Below are 21939 nucleotides of genomic sequence, written 5' to 3'. Positions count from 1 at the left end.
CCATCATTCAGTCGTTGTCATCGTCAATTGTTCATTGGGGGATTTTGCATTTAAGTTGTAAATTTTGAGGAGGGTATTTGACAATAAGTTATAAATTGCAGAGACTAATTTGACTATTATATTTTCATAATAACACTAATTATGCTTAAAATACAACAGAATGCAGACAACGTAATACAAACTTATGCACATTAATTAATGGGTGCCAAAGTTTTGATTCCAAAACTAAAAAAATACAAGAAAATTAGGGTTCTTAGATTCACCCATGGAAGAAGAGCTTCTTGTTTCTTTCACTTTCGTGCGATTTGAATAACCAATTCCACCATCCATTATGCTCGAATGGAGAATAATGGAGAAGAAAACACCACTAAAGTGATGAACAAAACTCACAAATAGAATATAAAGATGACTGTTAGAATGTTATATTTGTTACGAATTTCGGTCAAATACCCCATATGATGTGGCTATTCACTCAAAGCAGACTCAGTGGCATGGAGTCTAGGTTGCAGTTGTCATGTACTCAGTTAACGTCCACGTCATCAAAACAAACGGAGTTAACGGAACAAGAAAGTATTTGATAGACGTTTTACAATTTTAGAGATATATTTGACAATAATATCGATTTACTTATAATATAGATTTTTCTTTTAATTTTATCTTTGTCATCTTACATTTTGTTTTTTTAATTAATATTTATTCTTGAGTTAACGGATCCCTCCTCTAAAATTAAATATACTTTATATTTTTCATATTTATAAATTGATTAAAAAAAAAAAAAGTTAATTCAACCGAAAAAGAGTGAAGAAAGAGCAGTGTTATCAAGCAAGGGTTTAAGAAAAATGGTGACTGTGACTAACAAAGCCGCAACATTCACCACGATGTCCGACAAAGTAAGACTCCGATTACTATTCGACGATCGTCGCATTCTCACCAAATCAAAGAAGAAAGAAGGTTTAAAGCGTTGCTGGTTTCTTCTAAAACCCAATCTCACTACCATCTCCGATCTCACCTCTCATCTTCAAAACCTTTTCCGTCTCAACCGCACATGTCCCGATGGCATCACCTTATCGGTACATCTCTTTCCTCATACTTGCATGCCCTATTCATTCATCTTTTATTCATCACAACTCAAAGTTTTAATTTTTAATTTTTTTTTAGGTTATTTACTAGTATAAGTATCTATTTCATTGTTTGTGATAGCTTATGACTTGTCATAAGTTACATTTAGCTTATTTTTTTTATGAGTTCTCTAAGCCCCTGTTTGGTAAAAAATAGCTGATAGCTTATAAGCCAGCTGGTTGAATTTGGGCCTGTTTGGAACAACTTATTTTTGAGCTTATGCAAAATAGCTTATGCAAATATATAAGTTTTTCAAAGAAGTTTATGAAAAAATAGCTTATAAAAATACAATTTTTCTTAGTAGGAACTTATAAATTAACTCAAAAACTTACTTATTTGCATAAGCTGTTTTGCATAAGCTCAAAAATAAGCTATTCCAAACGGGCCCTTTGTAGTGTTTGGTAAAACTGACGGTTGAACTAGCTTATAAATATGAAATGACAAAAAAAAAAAAAAATTCAAATAAGATGACAGGGGTAAAATTGGAAGGAAAAATGATGAGCTATAACCTATAAGCTAGTAAAAAACAGTTATAAGATCGAGAGAAAAAAATTTACTAAACAAGTTTTTATTTTTCTTCAAAATGAGCTTATAAGCTATAAGCTCAAAATTTGGCATTGCCAAACAAAGCCTAAGATAGCTTACAAAAACATTTTATAGTTTATAGGTCACCCAGTTTATTTGAAAATAGTATACTTTATTTTATTTTTTGTTATGGAAACATTTTATATACAAACACTTACTATATGATAAGCGTTTATAGTAATAAACACTTGATTAAGTTGTTTATCTAAAAACGCCCTAAATGAGTTGGATAATAAAACACCTTCATGATTAAAAATGTCATTTTAACTGGCTATTGTTTATATTTTTACCCCCAAAATTTAATGCAGATGGATGGCTTTGTTTTACCATCATTTGAGTCGACTTGTATTTTGAAGGATAAAGACATTGTGTGGTGAGTTTTATTGAATGGTTGGATTTCTTATGCTGTCTATATAGTTTTAATGCTTATTGCATGTATGTGTATGAATATGGTAGTGTGAAAAGAAAAGGAAGCTCGTTGACTGTTAGTAAATCTGCAATGCTGTTATCTGACACACACGAGAATCAATCTATAGAGGGTCCAAAGCTTCTCGCAATTGAGGGGTTTCAAGAGGAAAAGGGAGAATATGAAAGTCTTTCCGAAGATGATGACGGTGACAATGATCAATCTGAAGATGTAGTTTATGTGGAAACTAAACCGGATGAGAATGCAAACTCAAAGAAGAGAAAAGCGTCGAAGAAACTCAAGAGTCCTAGGTTTGTTTCCTTGCACTTTCTAACTGTTAGTGCCTGCAAGCTTACAGACTTGTCGAGCTGTATGAGTTTCATCTTTTATATAGAATCTAGTTTTAATTGAAGTGATGAATTTTGTAAGGATGCTTTTATAATATGTTTGCTATGTAACATGTTTTGGCCAATCTCTTTGTCTGGGGTTTGGGGGATATATTGAGCAGCAGGCATTATTTTTCCACTTTTATTTTAATTTTTTTTCAAGTTTTAAGTTTATACATTACTTTCGCATCTCCCTTTTGTAGTTATCGCTAGTTTAGACTTTGGAATTTATGAAGTAGTTATTTGTGTATGTAAACACTATCGAGTTCTTAGTTTGATACTTTGATTCCATTTCTTTTTCTATTCAGTCAGAAGAAGATTAAGATGTCTACTACCGAAAACACAGCTGTCCTTCCTGAGGAGGAAAATGGAAATTTTAAAGACTGTTCTCACCACCAAGTGAGTCGTGCCAAGAAGGACATTGACAAGTCATCCACTTTATCTAGTCAGAAAAAAGACAAAAATGGGTCAACAAGCAATGAAACAAGGTGCATTTTTCTCAGACACACACACACACACACACACACACACATATTCCATTTCTAATTGTGAATTACAGTGTATATTTGGTCCATTTTGGGCAAGATAGTTAACTGATAAAATTTCACGGGCAATTTGTTGCGTGCTTGTTTTTCTATCTATGTTTTTAGATTGAGAGATGTGCTTTCTTGAAGTAAGAAATCGATTTTCATGTATAAGCTGTTTTATTCCTGGATTCCTCCTATTGAATCCTTTGTTTTCTTCCAAATTTAGACCCTTGTTCCTCACAATGATGATGTATGTTTCCAGCATATTGAAAGTAGAAAATAAGATTGACCTTATCTGTTTCTTCTATATTTCATGTAGGTCTCTTCAGCCCCACGATGAATGTGAAACTAAAAAGGTACTGTTTTATTTAATGGTTTTGAAATTTGATACACATTTAACTAAGCTTCTATTACCTTGATTAGTTGATCAATGGGTCTTAAATAAAATAGAGTAAATATTCAAATTGAAATTTAGCCTTCAAAGACACACAAGGCATCAAGACTCCAAAGATCTTGAACACAAGTTTTGTCCTCTAGTGTAAAATCACCATTAACTCGGTGCTTAGATTGATATCATAAGAGATAACAAGGGAGTAAATTGATCTCCATTTGAAACATTGAGTGACCAAATTGATATCTAAAATTCGTTCGGAGACTGGATGTCCTCTGTGTATATGGAGGGTCAATTTTAGTCCAGTAAAAATACTCATCTCCCGAGATAATAAAAGCAGTATTTCATATTTAGTTCAAGCAAGTATACTATGGCACTTGGAGATTATTGATGCTTATTAAATTAGTTATTTATGTTTTCATGGACCATCTTCCTAGATACTTCATATTATATTTGCCAGCCCATCCCTTCACAGAATGAGGGGGTGTTCAAATTTATACGCTTTAACTTATTGATTTTATTTTATTTTCTCAGTTGCCTAGCAGAAGTGCTCGACGGAAAAAAGCCAAGAGAAAATGGTTGAGGGAACTAAAATTAAAGGAGAAGGAGAAGGAGAAGGATAAGGATAACAATCAGGAGAAGGATAACGATAAGGAGAAGCAGAAGGAGAAGGTAATCTGATCTAGTAATATTACTGCTGAGGTCATTTCCCTTTTATATGGAGATTGGAAATGGGTTACTCTTGATACTACTTATTACTGATAATTGCTGTATATGGTTTTGTTTACTCGTTGGTTTATATGTGTATAGTCTGGTTAGTAAGATGCCCAGTTCATAATATTGCAAGGGTGGAAATTATACATCAGTCTTCTTAAGGTCACTTGTCTTATGTCACTTGTTTGAAAGAAAATATTTTCTCTACATTTTCAGCTTCATCCGAGTCAGGTACTTGAAAAAGATGATCATCAATTACCTACCAAAGATAATGATTGCATAGTTTCTGATGTGCATAAACAATCTGATGAAGAAAGCGGAGCAGAGGATGACATGGTTCCTGTGGAAATCAGGCCAGGGCACATTCGGTTTCTTCCCCATGGAAAAGGTTTTTTAAGAACCCTCTTTGCTATATAGATTTATAAACTAGTATCTGTGTTTTTCGACTTTAGAGTTGGTTTCATGATCTGATTATATGATACATATTTATGGTCTATTTGATGCAGATCTTGCAATGCCAGAGAATCAGCTCCCAGTGGTTTGTTTGACCTTCCTCTGTAACATATACAATTTTGGCTGTGTTTAACTTACTATTCTGAAGAGTCAACATCAAATATGTTTATGTGATATAATCAATCTGCACAAAATTGTACTGAACATTAGTATCATCATTTGTTTTTTATTTATTTGGGTTTTTTAGACTATAGCTTGATGGAGGATACAGAATGTTCCAGTCTTGAGTGACTTGAAATCTCGTGGTACAAAATTTCCAAAATAGACTTCTTGTTACTTTTAGTTCCTTTTCTAGGTTCGTAATGGGTAAATGGAGAGAGTTGGGAGCAGCTAAAATTCTTTACCTCGGAAAGAATCAAACTGTTGCCTAATATCATTATTTTAGCACTTGATTGATTTAGTTCATTTAAAACAGCTCATGCAATCCATAATCCATATCTTAATTCTAACTGAAGGGCCCCGAATAGTTCAGATAGTTTAACTGGCCATGTTCATTATTTACTCAAGAATTTACCTCATAATGGTAATTCCATGTCTGATTGACCATAAGGTCAAAACCTTGCGGAAAGCAAGGATTTGTCTTTGATTTTTGAGTTTCAAAAGGTATGCTACCATTTGATCATAGCAGGCCTGTTGATGTGTATATGTTATATGTATGTTTCAGGACACATTTCAGTGGAAGGGTACTACCAGCAAGAAGAAGGGCCAGAAATGGGGTAAAGAGTTCTCATCCCATAAACAGGATGACTACGAGCAGTCCAGTAAAGACTGTTCTACTGTTCAGTGGAATAGTACTATCAGCAAGAAGGGCCAGAAATGGGGTAAAGAGAGGACCTCATCTCATAAACACGATGACTATGAGAAGTCCAGTCAAGACTGTTCTGCTGTTCAGTGGAATGGTACTACCAGCAATAAGGGCCAGAAATGGGGTAAAGAGCTGACCTCATCCCATAAACAGGATGACTATGAGCAACCCAGTCAAAACTGTCCTACTGTTCAGAATTATGGGAAAAAACAGACATTCGATGCCGTAGATTTTGAAAAGCTTACACCTTATACAGACTTGCCTAAGGTATTTATTTTCTTCTTCTAAGTGTGTCCTTGTGGCATGTTTCATGCTTCTAAGTACCCAAGAAATTAATCAACCGGCAACTATGTGTTTGAAGTTTTTTCAGCTGCTTTGGTCATACCATTCAAATTCTTAATTTTATTCAGTGCTATGAATCTGTAAATTGTGTTTCCTTTTATTCTTTTGATATACTACTAATTAGCTTCTTCATATACTGCAGGAAGGCAATGTTATTGCTTATAGATTGATTGAATTGTCAGAATCTTGGACTCCTGAGATCTCCTCCTTCAGAGTAATTATTATCAAGTTTGCTTTTGGACTATCTTGTACAAAACTATTTGCATCAGAAGTAAGATGTACTACTTTCATGTCCTTGTAGGTTGGGAAAATAACGCAGTATGATAGTAAATCAAACAAGATATGGCTGGAGCAAGTTTCTGAATTTCCATTTGATTTTAGGAAGAAAATAAATGACATAGATGACGACATATCACCTGCACAGTATGATCCATCCCCTTATCAGGAAGATGGTTCTTTAGAGGTAAAGTAACTCCATTTTAATTTTTGTTTTCTTCAAATCATTTTGCTTAGTAGCTTAATTAATGGGGTAGAATTCTTGAAAAAGATGTACTGGAATTTATGCACTGGATGAACAAATGTTGACACCAGTGCCACAAAAAAAAGATTCTATTATCTCTTCCCTTAAAAAAAGCGCATTTAGAAAGGTTTCTACAAGTTTATCCAATTGGCATGTGAGTTTTGCCCGATATAGCACGCAAATACTACCAAGGTTTATGTTAAGAACAAATGCTACGTGGGTTAATTTTTATAGTTAAATGTAAATTTAAAATGGTTTTATTTATACTGTTCATGAGTTGAATTGTGATTAAAGAATAGTAAAAACGAAACATCACTCTAGGAACCACACCTAAATTTTGTCCTTATGTTTTTATAAACCAGAAGTTGAGAAGATGTATTGAAAATCTTACCAGAAATTTTTCCTCCTTAGATTACCATCATCTTGTTCTGAGTTTAAATAATTTAATTTTATATTACTCTCTCTATCCTGACATAGCATAAAAGCCTTATTGACAATCAATGTCCATTAGACCTGTCTATTGACAAAAGAAACATGTATTTGCATGAAAATGACAAAGTATTTTACTTCTACAGATCGATTATGTATCTCTAGCTGATGTTCGAATTATTAAGCATGGCCACTCTGATTTGGCAACTGTAGTTGCTTCTAGCAATGCTTTTGTCACTCCTACAAAAGCAACTAACAATAGCACTGATGAAAAACTTGCGGGTAATCAAATTGCTGCGGGAAGCTCAAAGCCACAAATGGAGGGCCATGCCCCTACTAAAGGTAATGTACATTTTATGATTCTTAAAATACACGGTTTATTGTATATAAATATGAAAGCATCTTGATGCACCTGCACTACACTTACATATGTTGATTCTCTATATACAGAAAATGGAGAAGTCAACGTTTGGGAGGAAATCAACGAGGCATTAAAAGCAAAGAAGGCCAGGCTGGCACAGGAGGATCGCTGGAAGAAAGATGACACTTCAGGCAATAGGCCATGGTCTCAGAGAGCGAGATGCAGCGCACTTGGTCCCACAATGGCACTTTTAAGGTCGCAGAATGGCTTTAAGAAATAATCATACACCTGATCCTTGTTTACTGCATGTCCCGTTTCCGCGGATTAGTATTACATGTTTTTTGGGGGTATATATATATATGAACAAATCACCCATATTTCCATCTGTAATGCAAGCTACATGTCCTGATTTCAGTATGCTAGTGGGAAAAATACTCGGGGGCTTATTCTTAGTCCAGCTTTTGGTGTTAGTAGGTGCATTCCTCCTGAAAATGAAGCAAAAAATCAAATCAATTGCTAGACAAAATTTGGACACAGTCGCTTCTTTAGTGGCACATAATTTATTGCTGTTAATATTGTGTATATTTAGTTTGTCTACCGTATTTATACATATAACGCATTTCAGTTAGACAAACTAATAGTTGACTGTGCCTCAGACCAAGCATGTTAAAATAAACCAATTGTTCCAATCAATCAAACTGAAACTTCATTTTGTTTATCAATGTAAACAGTGATCAGTAACAGATTGATATTAACATTTTGCAAAACTGGATCTTTATACAACCTAGTTCTGCTATCGTTTCCTTCATAAGTTGCTTGTATAATACATAAAATTCAATATTAGTGCTTGATGAATTGATGTTTAACTTTGTCTCATCATTACTAGCAAGATCTTCATGCTGGATTGATGAATGAACAACAAGAATAGGAAAACAGATGAAACAGTATAAAATCAAAAGAAATATAGGCTCTCCACTTAAATTTAATATTTGTTTATATATTATATATTGTTTTGTACTTCCAACAGAATCAGTGCACAGCACACAGAATCTTTATTGGGCATGCACTGAATAGAGTCTGAGCATGAGTCCAAATTTACATATAAAAATTAGCCAATTCTGGCTCAACTGATCTCATTCACTTTCTCCAGTACTTCAAGCTCAGCCATCATGTTACACAACATGATACCATGATCCTCTTTATTATTAATCTCATTCTGTTGTTCAGCACCTGAACTAATGATAGCATCATCTGCTATTAGCCATTTCCCACTGTTTTCATTATCAGATTTATTGCAACTACCATCTTTCATCACATTAACATCTAAATCAGGCAAAGGGAATGACTGTGATCTTACCAGGTTCTTACGAACTTTAGAGGATTCATTGACAGAGGTTAGCAACATCGGAGGTGGTATATGACTCCCTCTTCGTGCTGCAATAGAGAGAAAAGATCCTTTCGATGGCAAATAGGAGTTTTCCCCTCCCAAGGTGTGATCAGTTGAAAATGACTCTGACGGCAAAGAGAGAACTTCTCTGTTAAGTAAAGAGGAATTTGTTGAGAAAGACACATCTTTAACATAAAATGGTTCAACTGATTCGTGGCCAGATGGGGATGGCTGCCGAGAAGACATGAATGACAGGTCTGACCAATTGGTAGAGGAAGGTGAAAATGTAAATGAACTTGCATAATCAGAACTTGAAGGTGAAAGTGTTGGCGACTTGTAATTGAATTTTGGGCTGCTGCTTAGAAAACAAGGAAAAGAAGGAGATAGTGGCAGCAAAGAAGCAACACCATGATCAGACAAGTCCATGTCTTCAACAGTATCTTTTGCTTTGCCTAAGCTGGTTGGATAACATTCAAAGGAATCCGGGGAACCACAGTCACTGGGATGATTTGATGACGGTGAAGCTGACAAAGGATCATCATCATCTACAAAATCTTGTTTTTCTTCCTCCATAATCACATCACACTTCCACTTAGGGGAGGTTAAGATTTCTTTCATGTCACCACTGGCAAATTTCTTCCTCAATCTTGCCCAACCATGTTCTTTAGCAGGAAGACAAGTTTCTGATCCAGCATTAGCTACAGAAAAAGGCGGAACAACCCCACCAGACACTGCCTTGTGAAAAATCTCAAAATCCAAATCATAAGCATCAACTTTCCTTAGACTAGCAATCTCCATCTTTTCAGAAGACAACACCAGTTGTTTATCAGAATCATCTGATAAACGCTGCTCGTCAGAAAGAGCAACCCAAAACTCGGGTGATTCTTGATCTTCATGGATGCTCAGAATTGGACCCTTTACTCCCTCGTAACGCACAACCTGAAAAGCAGCACTCTTTGCATTGCATGACATAAACAAGTTACAATTTTTCCCAATCCACACATAAATAGCAGAAGGAACATGAACAATGAAAGCACCGCGAGAATCAAGTGCTAATGAACCTGGTTGGTTAACCATCTTAGGAACAAGATGAAGAGGATCATAAGGAGAGTGAGGAGCCATTCGATACATCCTTAGAATAGAACTAGGACTTGCAGGCATAGCATGTACACGTTTCTGACACTGCAAGAGTTGACAAGCAAAACCCATGTTTGGATTTGTGACTCCTCTAGCAGTTTTCACAAACTGAAAAGCATCTTCAAAGCTTTGTCCTTTCCTCCACATGAGATAAGCAATCACCAAAGCGGTCGATCGAGAAACCCCTTGACAACAATGAACAAGAACGCGACCGCCTTGTTCTCTAACATCCTCAAAGTAATCAAACACATCATAGAGAATACATGTTATATCCTCTGTTGGACTATCCTGCAACCAAAGTGTTTTATAAACAAAATCACTTTTGAAATACTCAGGACAAACAAATCCAACACAATTAAGCACATGTGTTATTCCTTTCTGTCTAAGAAGTTCATGGTTTTTAGCAACCGTGTCACTTCCTAAGTAAATATGTTCTGCAATTCTTGAACACTCTTTGTCAAAGAAAGCTAACTTATCCCTTTTGAACTGAAAATCTTTGGTAGGTTCATTGATTGTAATAGAACCTCTTGGAGTTTGTGGAAGAGGCCAAACACCAAGATCATCAGATCCAGCACTTGGCCATTCTTCAACGCTACGTTTGTTGATTGAGAGAGGTTGAAGAGGTGGTAAAAGTGGTCTTGGTTTACTATTTCCAGGTGGCGGTTTACGGCTATTCGGAGAACGATCTGTCCATGAAACTGAACGTGAATAGGTTCTCCTGATAGGGGAAGGTTTCTCTTTTCCTTCTTCTCCTAACATATTGCTAAAAGGGTGATGAAAAAGATTGAAAATTGATCCAAACCCATTAAAGCATTTTTGCTATAGTTTTGACTATTGAGTAGGTAATGAATTTGGGTGGTTCAAAAGATTGGTAATAGACATAGACATACATAGTAAATGGAAATTAGTTATTTGCAGTTTTTTTGAGTCTACAATTGTGTTCCATATTCCCACCTAAAACAATTGACCTTGTCTTTGTCTTTGTTTTTGTCTTTGTTTTTGTTTTTGTCTACTCTGACTCATTCTTCTACAAATGGAATAAGAAAATTCAAAGTTCAAACAAACACACAACAATAGCCAGCTACAAAAATAGAATGACCTTGTTGCTTAGGATCATGTTGTTTTTAGGAACTTGTCTAATCCATCAGAACAGAACAAGAACATAAAAAGAAACAAAGAGAGCACAAAGAGTATCATGTTATGTTATAGTTGTATAAGTATTTGGTTGTAGTTATAGTTTATAGTTTGGTTAAGTGGAGACCACATGAAACCATAGCCATGCCACCTAAGAATTTCTAACAGTCAACAGTCATGGTCTTACACACACACACATGCAATGGAATGAGTCAAAGTGCCATGTCCTCATGGCTACTTTTTCATTTTTTTTCTAATTTCATTGTCATCATCGTTTAGTAGTAGTAACAGCATGGTAATGCACACATATGAAAAATGGTAATCAATGCGATTTTTATTATTAGACTTGGAAAAGTCGATGAGTAAAATGTCATAAAAAGAAAAGAGATGAATATTCCATCTCTTAGGATTTAGAATGAGTAAGCATGACAGATTGATAGAAAGAAAACTTTATTAGAATTCATATTTTTCTCTTAAGAAAGATCATAAACTAGTACATGAAATATTATTATACTTTCTTCGATTCTTAATATAAAAGAATGATTACTTTTTAAATATATTGAGTAATTAATATATCAAACTTTTATTATATTATATGTCAAATATATTAATTACAGTATTAAGCTCTGGATGTCATATATATGAACTCAATTAGTAAACTAATGATTTGCGGATCCTGATAAGCTTTGGGTTCAAGTTATGAGAGCCAAATATAATTGTGGTTTCCTGTCTATCCATAATATTATCGCTCGAAGTAACTCTTCAAACATTTGGAAAGCTATTGTTAAAGCATGGGAGCATGTCAACCCTCACATCAAATGGATGATAAATGATGGTCATGGAACTCGTTTCTGGAAGGACATTTGGATACCAAATTGTGGTGTCTTGGAGGATCAATACTCAAACCTTATTCCTATCGGTGAAATCGAGTATTCTGTATCTAGTTATGTGATAGACGGGGATTGGAATTGGAATATGTTGGCCACTCGTCTCCCAGAGTCTATTTGTAATTTGATTGCAAAATTGAAGCCACCTATTGTCGGAAATAGTGATATTCCCAATTGGAATATGTCCACGGATTGAAATTTTAGTATAAACTCAGCTTATAAATTTCTTAGTAGTAATGATAATGACAATACTAATGTTAGTCCTTTGTTTGATCAGGTTTGGCAGTGGCGAGGTCCAAATAGGATTCGCGTTGTTCTTTGGAAGCTAGCCCATGGATCATTGCTGACAAATGTAGTCAGAGCACACCGCCAGATGACAACAGATGATACATGTCCCAGATGTCAATCTTACCCGGAAACCATAATGTATATGCTTCGAGATTGTGAGGACGCTCAAAACTACTGGAACCAGTTCATCACGGAAGATAATTGGGCCAAGTTTTTCAGTCTTGGCTTGTACGGTTGGCTGGAATGGAACATCACTACTAAACATATTGGAGCTAGCAACACGGATTGACCTACTTTTTTTGGTGTTTCGGTTTGGTCTCTTTGGAAGGATCGCAATAAACTAGTATTTTCTAGAGAGACAGAGCTTGCAACGCATCTCACTTCAAAAATCATAGACATAGCTTATCAGATTGAAAAAGAGATGAAGTCCCCTCTTGCATCTCGATCTCTAAACCCGTGCCGGAAATACATGCATTGGTCAAAGCCTCCTCCTGAGTTTTTCAAAATAAACACAGACGGATCGTATGTACACGGTCAAGCGGCTTGCGGAGGAATTATCAGAAATCACAATGGAAACTTTGTTAAAGGTTTCATGTGTAAGCTTGGGTCAGGAAATGCTCTCTTTGCAGAATTAAAAGGAATTCTCCTTGGTCTTCAGATAATGAGAGAGATGCAACTTAAAATGTCATTCTTGAAACAAATTCCATACATGCCATCAATATGATCCAGAATCGTCATACCTCCATTTTTCATCTCCAACCTCTACTCCAGGAGATCATAAACCTTATCAACCTCTCAGGGTCGACTATTCGTATAAATCACATTCATCGTGAAGCAAACACTTGTGCCGACGCTCTTGCTTTAAGGGATCATCAAGCAGATTTTTCCCCTTCTATGTTAGATGTTATTAGTCCTGGTATTAATTTGCTTTTTGATAAAGACTTAAGGGAAGCTTGTTCCTATGTAGTCGGTCCTTAGTTTTTTATATTCCTTATCTTATCAAAAAAAAAAAGATCAATTAACAAACTAATTAATTACAAGTATCTAGATATTATAATAAAACATTTAAAGCAAAATAAATAATTAATTAATAATAATTCAATAATAACTCACAAAACCACAAAAAACAAGTAGTCGTGAGGAGGTACACAACGAGGTTGCAACTGTTGCACTCAAATGAAAGACGATATATATTAGAGTTTGTGTTGCAAGGACATATTATTTGCTAAAACAAACTCTGGGCATGAAATACGAACCAAATTTGGAGTGAAGAAGATGAAATCAATGCAATTGATCTTTGAATCATAGGACATATGAACAAAGAGTGTTGCACCCTGTAATTTTTTGTTAGTGAGAACTTCTTCTTGAAACAATTTTCATTATTCCACAAATTTATGTATACATCTTAGAATGATTTTTTACTATGTTTAACTTGTAGGTTTTTTCGAAGGACTTTGTTTTGGATTCGACCTAGGCTCATTTTGCAATGGATCAGGTCCATATGGGTCATTAGCACAAAGGAGGACTATAACATAGACACGCCCTAGAGGCGCATTGGAGTGAACAACAGTCTATAAGAAGGTTTAACTTCAAAGACCTAAAATCGTTTTATAAAAGATGAAAACTCTCTACAAGTATATTAGGGTCGTCTGAGAGAAGAAATTTTATTCTATGTCCCTTTTCTTGGCAAAAGAAGAAAAATCTATGTTCCTTTTGGTAAGTTTAGAGAGAGAACATATTTAAAAAATATTGAATCAGTGTTAAAAACAGACATGACAGTGGTCCAGTCAATAGATAGAAGTCATGTCAACTTTTTTGTGTGATGTGTCAAAATGAGAGAGAATACAACGATACAAATCTAATATTACAAAGGAAAACAAATAAATTTTCTTTTTAGGGGACTAAAATCCAAATTCACCCACATTACAGGGACAAAAATCATACTTTGCCCGAAAAATATATATGTAAAATCATCATTCCTTGTACCCGTGGCAGATTAAATGCATGCTATGTCATCATTTTTGTGTGACATGTCTAAACGAAAGACTAAAATGAAAGGAATCTTGTATTAAAAAGGCAAAACGAAATATATTTTTTTAGAGACTAAAACCTAAATTTACCCGAATTAAAATGACGAAAAACACTTTTTACCCTATATATATATATATATGGGGAGATATCAAATTACATCGTTGTAACATTTGAGTAATGTTACACTGCTCAATAACGCTTTAACGAATACAAATTTTACAAAATCCACCGTTGGATTGAAAACTTATATCGTATAGATCATTTATGTTAAGTTTTATAAAAATCTAAAATCGTTTGACATGTTATTAAGACCGGTCAAGATTAATGGTTTATATATATTTGTGTCGTACCAATATTTTTTATGAAAGGGTGTCTTACTAATACTTAAAAGCATAACCATTATCATACATATACATATCGTACGTAGTTTTCAGGCAAATGCCAAAACTATATAAATATGCAGTCGTTTTCATGTATGGTCAAGGAAGGAGGGAGGGTTGTTCTTGTGTGAGTGAATTTTTCGGTTCAAAGAAATAAACATTATATTAGTATTTAAAAATAAAATAGGAAATTGCTAACTCTATTACTAAGAAGAAGTGCATGAAAATGAATTAAAATAACAAAGGGTCAAAAAAGGGTGGCGATGCAACTAGAAGCCGCCTTTAGAATAATCTTCTTCGTAAACACGTCTCTTCACATCATCCCATATTTTTCATTACATCCTTATTACATTACAAGAATAATACTAGCAACACACTCTTTAACAAACACACTCTCTTTTATTGGTTGAAATTCACATGAGTCCCATAAAAAAATGTGGACCCATATAACTTTTATGGGTCCCATATAAATTTTAACCAATAAAAAAGAGTGTGTTAGAGTGTGTTTATTAAAGAGTGTGTTACTAGCACTCCTCTACATTACAACCTTATTATTATTTTTAGTATAATTAATATTAATATACTTATTCAACAACCCTTACTTTGTCCTCTACTAAGTCTCCTTCTAGGTACTCACTCTCTCGTGTCCACAACATTATACGGTGCCAAAGCTCACCCACTCTCCTACTTTATTTTTTGTTACAACGTTCCACTCTCCTATATTTGAAATTGAAATTTTGTATTGTGTATGAATTTCTATGATATTTTATATTTCTTTTACAAACAAAAAAAAGAGGTAGATTGGATAGAGGAAATTTTTCTTAAATAAAGACAAAATTATGTTTAAGTTTGACTTTCATTTTGGATTGGTCTTATTATAAGTTGTTTTTTTCTCCTCAAATTGATATTTTTTTTATTACATTTAATTTGCACAATTAGTTTTTACGTATGTTCATTTTGCATTGTCCTTTGAGTTATTTTTGTAACTGCAAAATAACACCTTTGTTCCACAACTAAAGAGGAATTAAGAATGTAATCCATAAGTTTAACTCAGTTGATATGGACATTACATTTTATATGTAAGAATCGAGATTCGAACCTAAGACACCTCAATTATCTACTAGGCTACTCGATTTTTTTTTTAAAGGATATTTATTTAAAATATTAAATCTGACCGTTCTTTTTACAAAAAATCTGGCATGTTATTTTACTAGTATTTAGCTTAATTAGAATAATATTTTGAAAGTATATATATGCTATAATCCTTAAAAATATTTTTGTTATCAAAGCCTTTTGTATATAATACAGACATATAAAAATTCAGACCTACTACTCAGAGGTAAGGAACATAACTATGGGTGAAAGTGAAAATAGGGCATATCTTATTGAATTTATTGAAGGGTAAATAGGGTTTTACCCCTTGCAAAATACGTGAAATTTGCTTTATCCCCCTGCAAAATTATTTTTTGTGATTACCCCCTTGTAATATCAAGATTCCATCATTTACCCCCCAATAGACACCTAGGCCTTAGAATCTTTACTTTTGATGATGTGTCAAGCTTAGTTGGACGCTGACTTGACAAAATTGATGATGTAGCACGCCTATGTGGCTTTTCATTCATTTTTTATGAAAATAATTTGTGTCACATAATTTAATAATTATTTTTTTAAAAGAAAAGAAATTAAAAAAATTATTAATATAAATATATAATTATATAATATGATCCAATTTTTTTTTTGAAGACATAATAAGATCCAATTATAAATATAATTCTTTCCTTTTCCCATAAATCTAGAAAATCAAAGTTCACTGATAATTGCTTTTTTTTCTTCCCAAAAAATACAGAACCTGCTTCTTCTCAAACGTCAAATCTGCTTCTTCTTCCCAAAAAACCCAAAAATCAAAACTGCTACTCAAACCTACTTCTGCTTCCAATGAGTAAACAAAACTTTTCCTCTTCTTCCCAAGAGTTTCTCTTTGTTCTTACTCAATTATTTTTGGATTTCACTTTCCCCTTTTTTTCCCCTCATTCTGCACAACATATAGTAACAAAAAAATCTCAATAGTTCACAAAGAAGTTGGAGCAAAAGTTTTGCAGTATAATCAATAATAAAATCAAACTTTTGTTTTGTATAGATGTTAGCAACAACAATGTGAAACAGAAAATCCAAGATTGTCGTCGCCGTAAAGTGGCGCTCGCACCTTCCAATATTATTAGGGTTTGGTGATTGAAAATTGATTGGTTGAATTAAGTTATCTTTTGAATAGAAATTATGAGAGAGGGGAAAAGTGGTGCGATGATGGAATTGAATTTGAGAATTGGAAGAAGGAATGATTTTTAAGATTGGGAAGAAGAAGATGAAGGTGAAGTGAAGGAGACAAGTTAGCGTGAGAAAATAATTTGTTTAGTTTTTTTTTTTTTTACTAAAAAAATATTATTTGAGTTTAGTTAAAACAAATTTAAATCAGGGAAAAAAATATATAACTTATTATCTTGATTTTTTAAGAAAATTATATTTTTATAAAATAAATTGCATGTGGCATTAAAAATTAATAATAAAAAATTAAATTCCAACTAAGCTTGACACATCATCAAAAGTAAAGATTCTAAAGCCTAAGTGTCTATTGGGGGGTAAATGATGGAATCTTGATATTACAAGGGGGTAATCAAAAAAAATAAAATTGCAGGGGGTAAAGCAAATCTCACGTATTTTGCAGGGGGGTAAAACTCTATTTACCCTTTATTGAATGATGTGTGTTATTAGAACAACAATAATAATAATAATAGAAGATGTTTTACCTACTACCTAGGGATGACAAAAAAAACTCAAACCCGAGAGACCTACCCAAACCTAAACCCAAGTCAACGGGCGAAACCCGATTTGACTGGGTTTGAGTTTGGGTTCGGGTGACACCCGATAATATGGGTGTGAGTTTAGTATCAGTCAAACCCACACCCGAAACTCATACACCCACCCGAAATATTTTATAATTACCTAATTACCCCCATAGTCTCCCTCAATTTCCTTGGAAGACCTTAAATTTTAGTTGTAATTTAATTTCTTGAAAGTCTGTGTTGTAATTTCTTGAAAGTCTATGTTTGAATTTCCTTGGAAGACCTTAATTTTAGTTGTAATTTAATTTAAAGTTTATGTTGAAATTTAATTTATTAAATTTGCAAATTATTTTCAAATGTGCTGCGGGTTTGGGTGGAAAAAACCCGAACCCAATGGATGTGGGCATGGGTGTTGTTTTGCCACCCGAACAACCTCTGGGTTTGGGTGATGATTTCGGGTGTGAGTTTGGTAAGTGTCACACCCGCACCCACGGGCGCCCGTTGCCATCTCTATTATAGGGATCCAAGCTATTAAGCACTCCGGTTGAAATCTTTTCTTCTTTTTCTCTCCAAACTTTCAAACATAGCCTAAAATTTATTGATCAATAAGAATTCAAAATGAAATCTTAAAAATAAATCGGACTTTATTAAAATTAATTGGAGTCTGTTAAAAGTAGTTACAAGTAGTCACAAATTACTAAGAGTATATTCATTGGTCTTTTTCATATACTCTATTTTGAGTTTTATAAACTACAAGTGATTCCTTCAATGTTACATCATATTTTTTCTTTTGGTTATGACGAACGAATAATCATTGAGTCCTCCTATTTCCGGACAACACATACAAAGAAACCCGCCAACATAAAATGAATACATAAAATGAGAATATCGTTAATATCTTTCTATTAAATATCAAATTTACTAAATTATCCTAAATATTTCTAATAAAATTTCCAATTTTTTGATTAAAAATTATACACGAGACCATTATTTGTCACTGAAATATAAAAAATTGAATAAATAAGTTTACAAGAAAAAGCACAACAATTCCATTTATATTTTAACAATATTATATATTTATTATTTAATATTCTATTTACATTTTCTTTAATAAAAAAAGTAATTTTTTTCCATTTTTTAATATTATTATTATTTGTGAAGACTTAAAATATAATAAAATATTTAAAAAATCATAATTTGCTCAAAAGAAAAACAATTATTACCAAATTTTGATTAGACCATTAAATCAAGAACTATGTTCCTTTTGCCTGTTGATGCATTTTGTTGAGCCATAGTATTATATTAGCCTTCTGCTTCTCTTCTTTAGCAATACACTTTCCAAGACATGTCTCATTTTTTATTTTATTTTAATGAAAACAACTCAAATTCTAATATCCTTCATTAGAGAGATTTGAAATCATCTAAATCTAATTTTGAAAATAAATAATTTTAAATCTAGCAAGGGGAATACTTATGCAGTGCTATGTGTATATTACTCTTACTTTTTAGTAAAATAACATGACACTCCTGAAATAGGTAAGAATCTCTAAGCACAGACAAAACACACCTTAGCTTGAAGATCAGCCACTGGGACCTGGGTGTAACTTGTAAGCCAAATTCTCCTTAAACATCTCTTGTTAATGACTTACTCCCTCTGGTTTCAAAAATAAGCAAAAAAAATTGCTTTCCAGATTCATTGAATAATCAATGAATCTTGAAACCGTTTTTTTTGCTTATATTTGAAACTAGAGGGAATAAGTGATAATTACAAGTTCAATATCTAGTCAATCACCACACAGTCAAGTTGGTAAAACAGAATCGCGTCGAAAATAAAATGCTTATAATTACATTTTAATGGTACAAAAATGGAGATGGAGAAATATCCTCCACAATAAATTTATCTACAAAAGTAGGCAAATATAAAGGGGTAATTAACCCCCCACACTCGGTGATATATCAAGAAAAAAGAACCAACAAGCAAAGAACACTTACAGTTACAGATGTTTCGGTTATCTATAGCCAAACACAACACAACAACCAATTATCTATTGCCGATGACGTGATGAACCCTATATTCAATACCTCGGGTAATGCTCCCCGGTAAAAAAGGGATGCCTGAGTGCTTCATGAGCCTTCATCCTGCTGATGGGGTCAAACCGAAGTAGACCCTGCAAGAGATCAAGAAGTTCTCCGGCTGAGTGATCCACATGCTGCATCACCAGATTCTGGAAGCAAAAAAAACACTTAGAATGTGGAAAATAAGAAAAAATTGTGCTGGATAACTAAATTATGTTACAGACAGGAAGACGGGGTAGTTTCAAGACAGCTTTGATGCTTTCTCGAGAGACTGCTCCTTCAGGCCAGTTCAGTCTACCCCTTCTGACATACTTCTCTGCGGCACGGCTGTGCAAGGAAAGCAAGAGACAGAGCAGTTAGAGAATATCAACAAATGAATCAAAACAATACTAATTCATTAATTTGGAATGGTACGCACTCTACTCGTTTCAACATGTGCTGAGGTATTGGGCCTAAAACCCTCTCCATCATGGCTAGATGCTCTAAATTTTCATGCGTCTGAAATAAAGCTTCTCCCTGAAACCGTTTTGCAGTTCATAACATTGTTCATGTAGTATATTTTGATCAAATTTTATGGCTAATGAATCACTATATTGAGAACCTCAACATACCGAACACAACTCAACCAAAATGCAACCAATACTCCATATGTCACAAGGAAAATTCCAACCAAGACCTAGAAAAAAATTAAACAAGCTACAATTACTTTTGAACTGTATCAAAAGAATAAAAGCTTTAAAAAATTGTGAATACGAAGATCATAGGTGTAGTAGAGACAATATAGTTGTGATCTTGGTTTGATAGTGCCTGGTAGAGACAATATAGGCCATACTACCAAGAAAATAGGAGAAATAGAAACTTACCAAGAATAACCTCGGGTGCCCTATAATGGCGAGTAGAGACAATATAGTTGTGATCTTGGTGCTCATAGGCCGTACTACCAAAATCGATAACCTTAATTGCACTTGACTTTGGCAGCCTCTTATAAGAGGTTCCCTCTTTTGGTGACCGGAACATGACCTGCGGTTTAAGATTTTGTGATAATTTGACAAAGCTTTAGCAAACGTTTAGGCATGTGATGTTGTAAAGCAGAATCATAGCTCCACCACCACAAACACATTTTTGAAGAACCGAGAAAAATACAATTTTAAAATTGACCACAGAGAAAGAAGAAATATCAATAAAAAAAATATATAATTCAATCAAAAAAAGAGAAGGAAGAAATACCTTGTAGTCAGGCACTTTTACATATTCTGGGGAAATAAAAAGTATATTTTCAGGCTTCAAGTCAGTGTGGATGAGGCTAGATACATTGCATTCTCAATGTATCTAATAAAATGCGTACTTGGACTTCCGGTCCTAAATATAAGAGAGGATTTACTTTTTAGATTTATTTAGAATTTAATGTATTTGATTTATATTATAGGCTAGATACATTGCATTCTCAATGTATCTAAAAAGTAAATTTTCTCTTATATTTAGGACCGGAAGGAGTACATAAATTCAATCAAATTGTAATGTGTAAAATCTATTTGAAATAAACATGAAGAGGAGAATGAACCATTTTTCAAGCTAAGCTCCTTTTAAAAATCTATTTGGACAGAAATATTGAGAATAATGAGAAGATGAAAACTATGTAATTTTTTTTGCATAAAGGTGACCGGAAAAATTGGCCGGAAATTGGGTGTTTGGGTTGAGTTTGGAGATATCCAAGAGAGAAAGAGAGAAAGAAGGCGTTTGAGTTGAGAAAGAAAAACGAAAGAGATAATGTTAAATGTTGAAGTGTGATATACATCACACTGTTGTACTAAAGTGCAGATTGTTTTATTTTTTTGACGAACTGAGTGCAGATTGTTTAATCCTATGTAAAAGTTTATTATAATTTATAACCATGTACTAAAGTAAGTACTCCTACTCTAAGGGATAAATAAATAATAGTAGTAATAGTGAAAACAGGTTCACGGTTCACCAACCGTAAAAGAAAAGTAATAAAAGAGGTTGACTTTTATTTAATTTATTTTTATGTAAAAAAAAACTACTTTTTTTTTTATACTTCATCCGTCTCAAAATAAATGACCTAATATTTACTTTGCGTACTACTCCCTATGTCCCAACAAAGAGTGACACAGTTGATCGTTTCACGTCGATCCATAACTTTGACGATTAATATTTATATGATATACTTTGACGATATTTTTCTACTAATATGTATATGCAAATATTAGCATATGAGATATTTGAATTATCTCGATGAATATTTCTAAAATATATAATTTTTAATAATAGATAGCTTAAAATATTTATGATTAAATATTTTTGTACATCGGCAAACGTTAAGGTGGTCAAAATAGGTCATTTATTTTGGGACATAGTGAGTATTTTACTTCTCCCTCCATCCCAAAGTAAGTGTCGAAGTTGTATTGGTGCACACCTGCCGATCCATAATTTAGAACTTTATTATCTTTCATTGTGTATTATTAAAAATTATTAAAAGTTGATATTTTGAAATATCGATACAAATCTAACAAAATATTATATACTAATATTTATCTTTATATATTTATAAAATAAGATAGTCAAAGTAGCCGATAAAATTTACAGGAGAAGCTGATAAAATTTAAAAGGCAAATGTTAACATGTGCACCTAAGGCACATGTTAAGAATACATGTATAGAAATATTTTC

The 21939-nt window shown here is 33.4% G+C and overlaps 3 protein-coding genes across 4 annotated transcripts; 1 reads left to right on the top strand and 2 right to left on the bottom strand.

The window, feature by feature from the left end:
• Positions 1–767: 767 nt before the first annotated feature.
• LOC123906219 (coilin-like) lies at positions 768–7680 on the top strand. The gene is made up of 13 exons (XM_045956082.1): positions 768–1070; positions 2013–2077; positions 2161–2421; positions 2805–2984; positions 3343–3379; positions 3949–4086; positions 4345–4516; positions 4635–4666; positions 5306–5713; positions 5931–6002; positions 6090–6251; positions 6884–7079; positions 7188–7680. Exons 1-13 carry the CDS (start codon positions 840–842, stop codon positions 7376–7378), a joined length of 2145 nt encoding a protein of 714 aa, XP_045812038.1. The 5' UTR covers positions 768–839; the 3' UTR covers positions 7379–7680.
• LOC123906218 (protein-tyrosine-phosphatase MKP1-like) lies at positions 7090–10857 on the bottom strand. 2 transcript variants are annotated; one of them, XM_045956081.1, is made up of 2 exons: positions 8456–10857; positions 7090–7583 (listed from the first exon to the last, which is right to left on the bottom strand). In XM_045956081.1, the coding sequence occupies exons 1-2, from the start codon at positions 10379–10381 to the stop codon at positions 7566–7568; spliced, it is 1944 nt and encodes a 647-aa protein (XP_045812037.1). In that variant the 5' UTR covers positions 10382–10857; the 3' UTR covers positions 7090–7565. The 2 variants fall into 2 exon arrangements, with proteins under 2 accessions (XP_045812037.1, XP_045812036.1); XM_045956080.1 differs by having other exon boundaries at positions 7090–10381.
• An 8145-nt stretch (positions 10858–19002) lies between these two features.
• On the bottom strand, positions 19003–21698 carry LOC123904939 (serine/threonine-protein kinase AFC1-like). The gene is made up of 7 exons (XM_045954545.1): positions 21640–21698; positions 20483–20558; positions 20119–20275; positions 19867–19931; positions 19674–19771; positions 19480–19582; positions 19003–19404 (listed from the first exon to the last, which is right to left on the bottom strand). The coding sequence occupies exons 1-7, from the start codon at positions 21696–21698 to the stop codon at positions 19255–19257; spliced, it is 708 nt and encodes a 235-aa protein (XP_045810501.1). The 3' UTR covers positions 19003–19254.
• Positions 21699–21939: the final 241 nt, after the last annotated feature.

Source organism: Trifolium pratense, linkage group LG2, assembly GCF_020283565.1.
Source record: "Trifolium pratense cultivar HEN17-A07 linkage group LG2, ARS_RC_1.1, whole genome shotgun sequence".
Lineage (NCBI taxonomy): Eukaryota > Viridiplantae > Streptophyta > Magnoliopsida > Fabales > Fabaceae > Trifolium > Trifolium pratense.
Note: the sequence above shows the minus strand (reverse complement) of the source record. Positions and strands in the feature narration are given on the sequence as shown.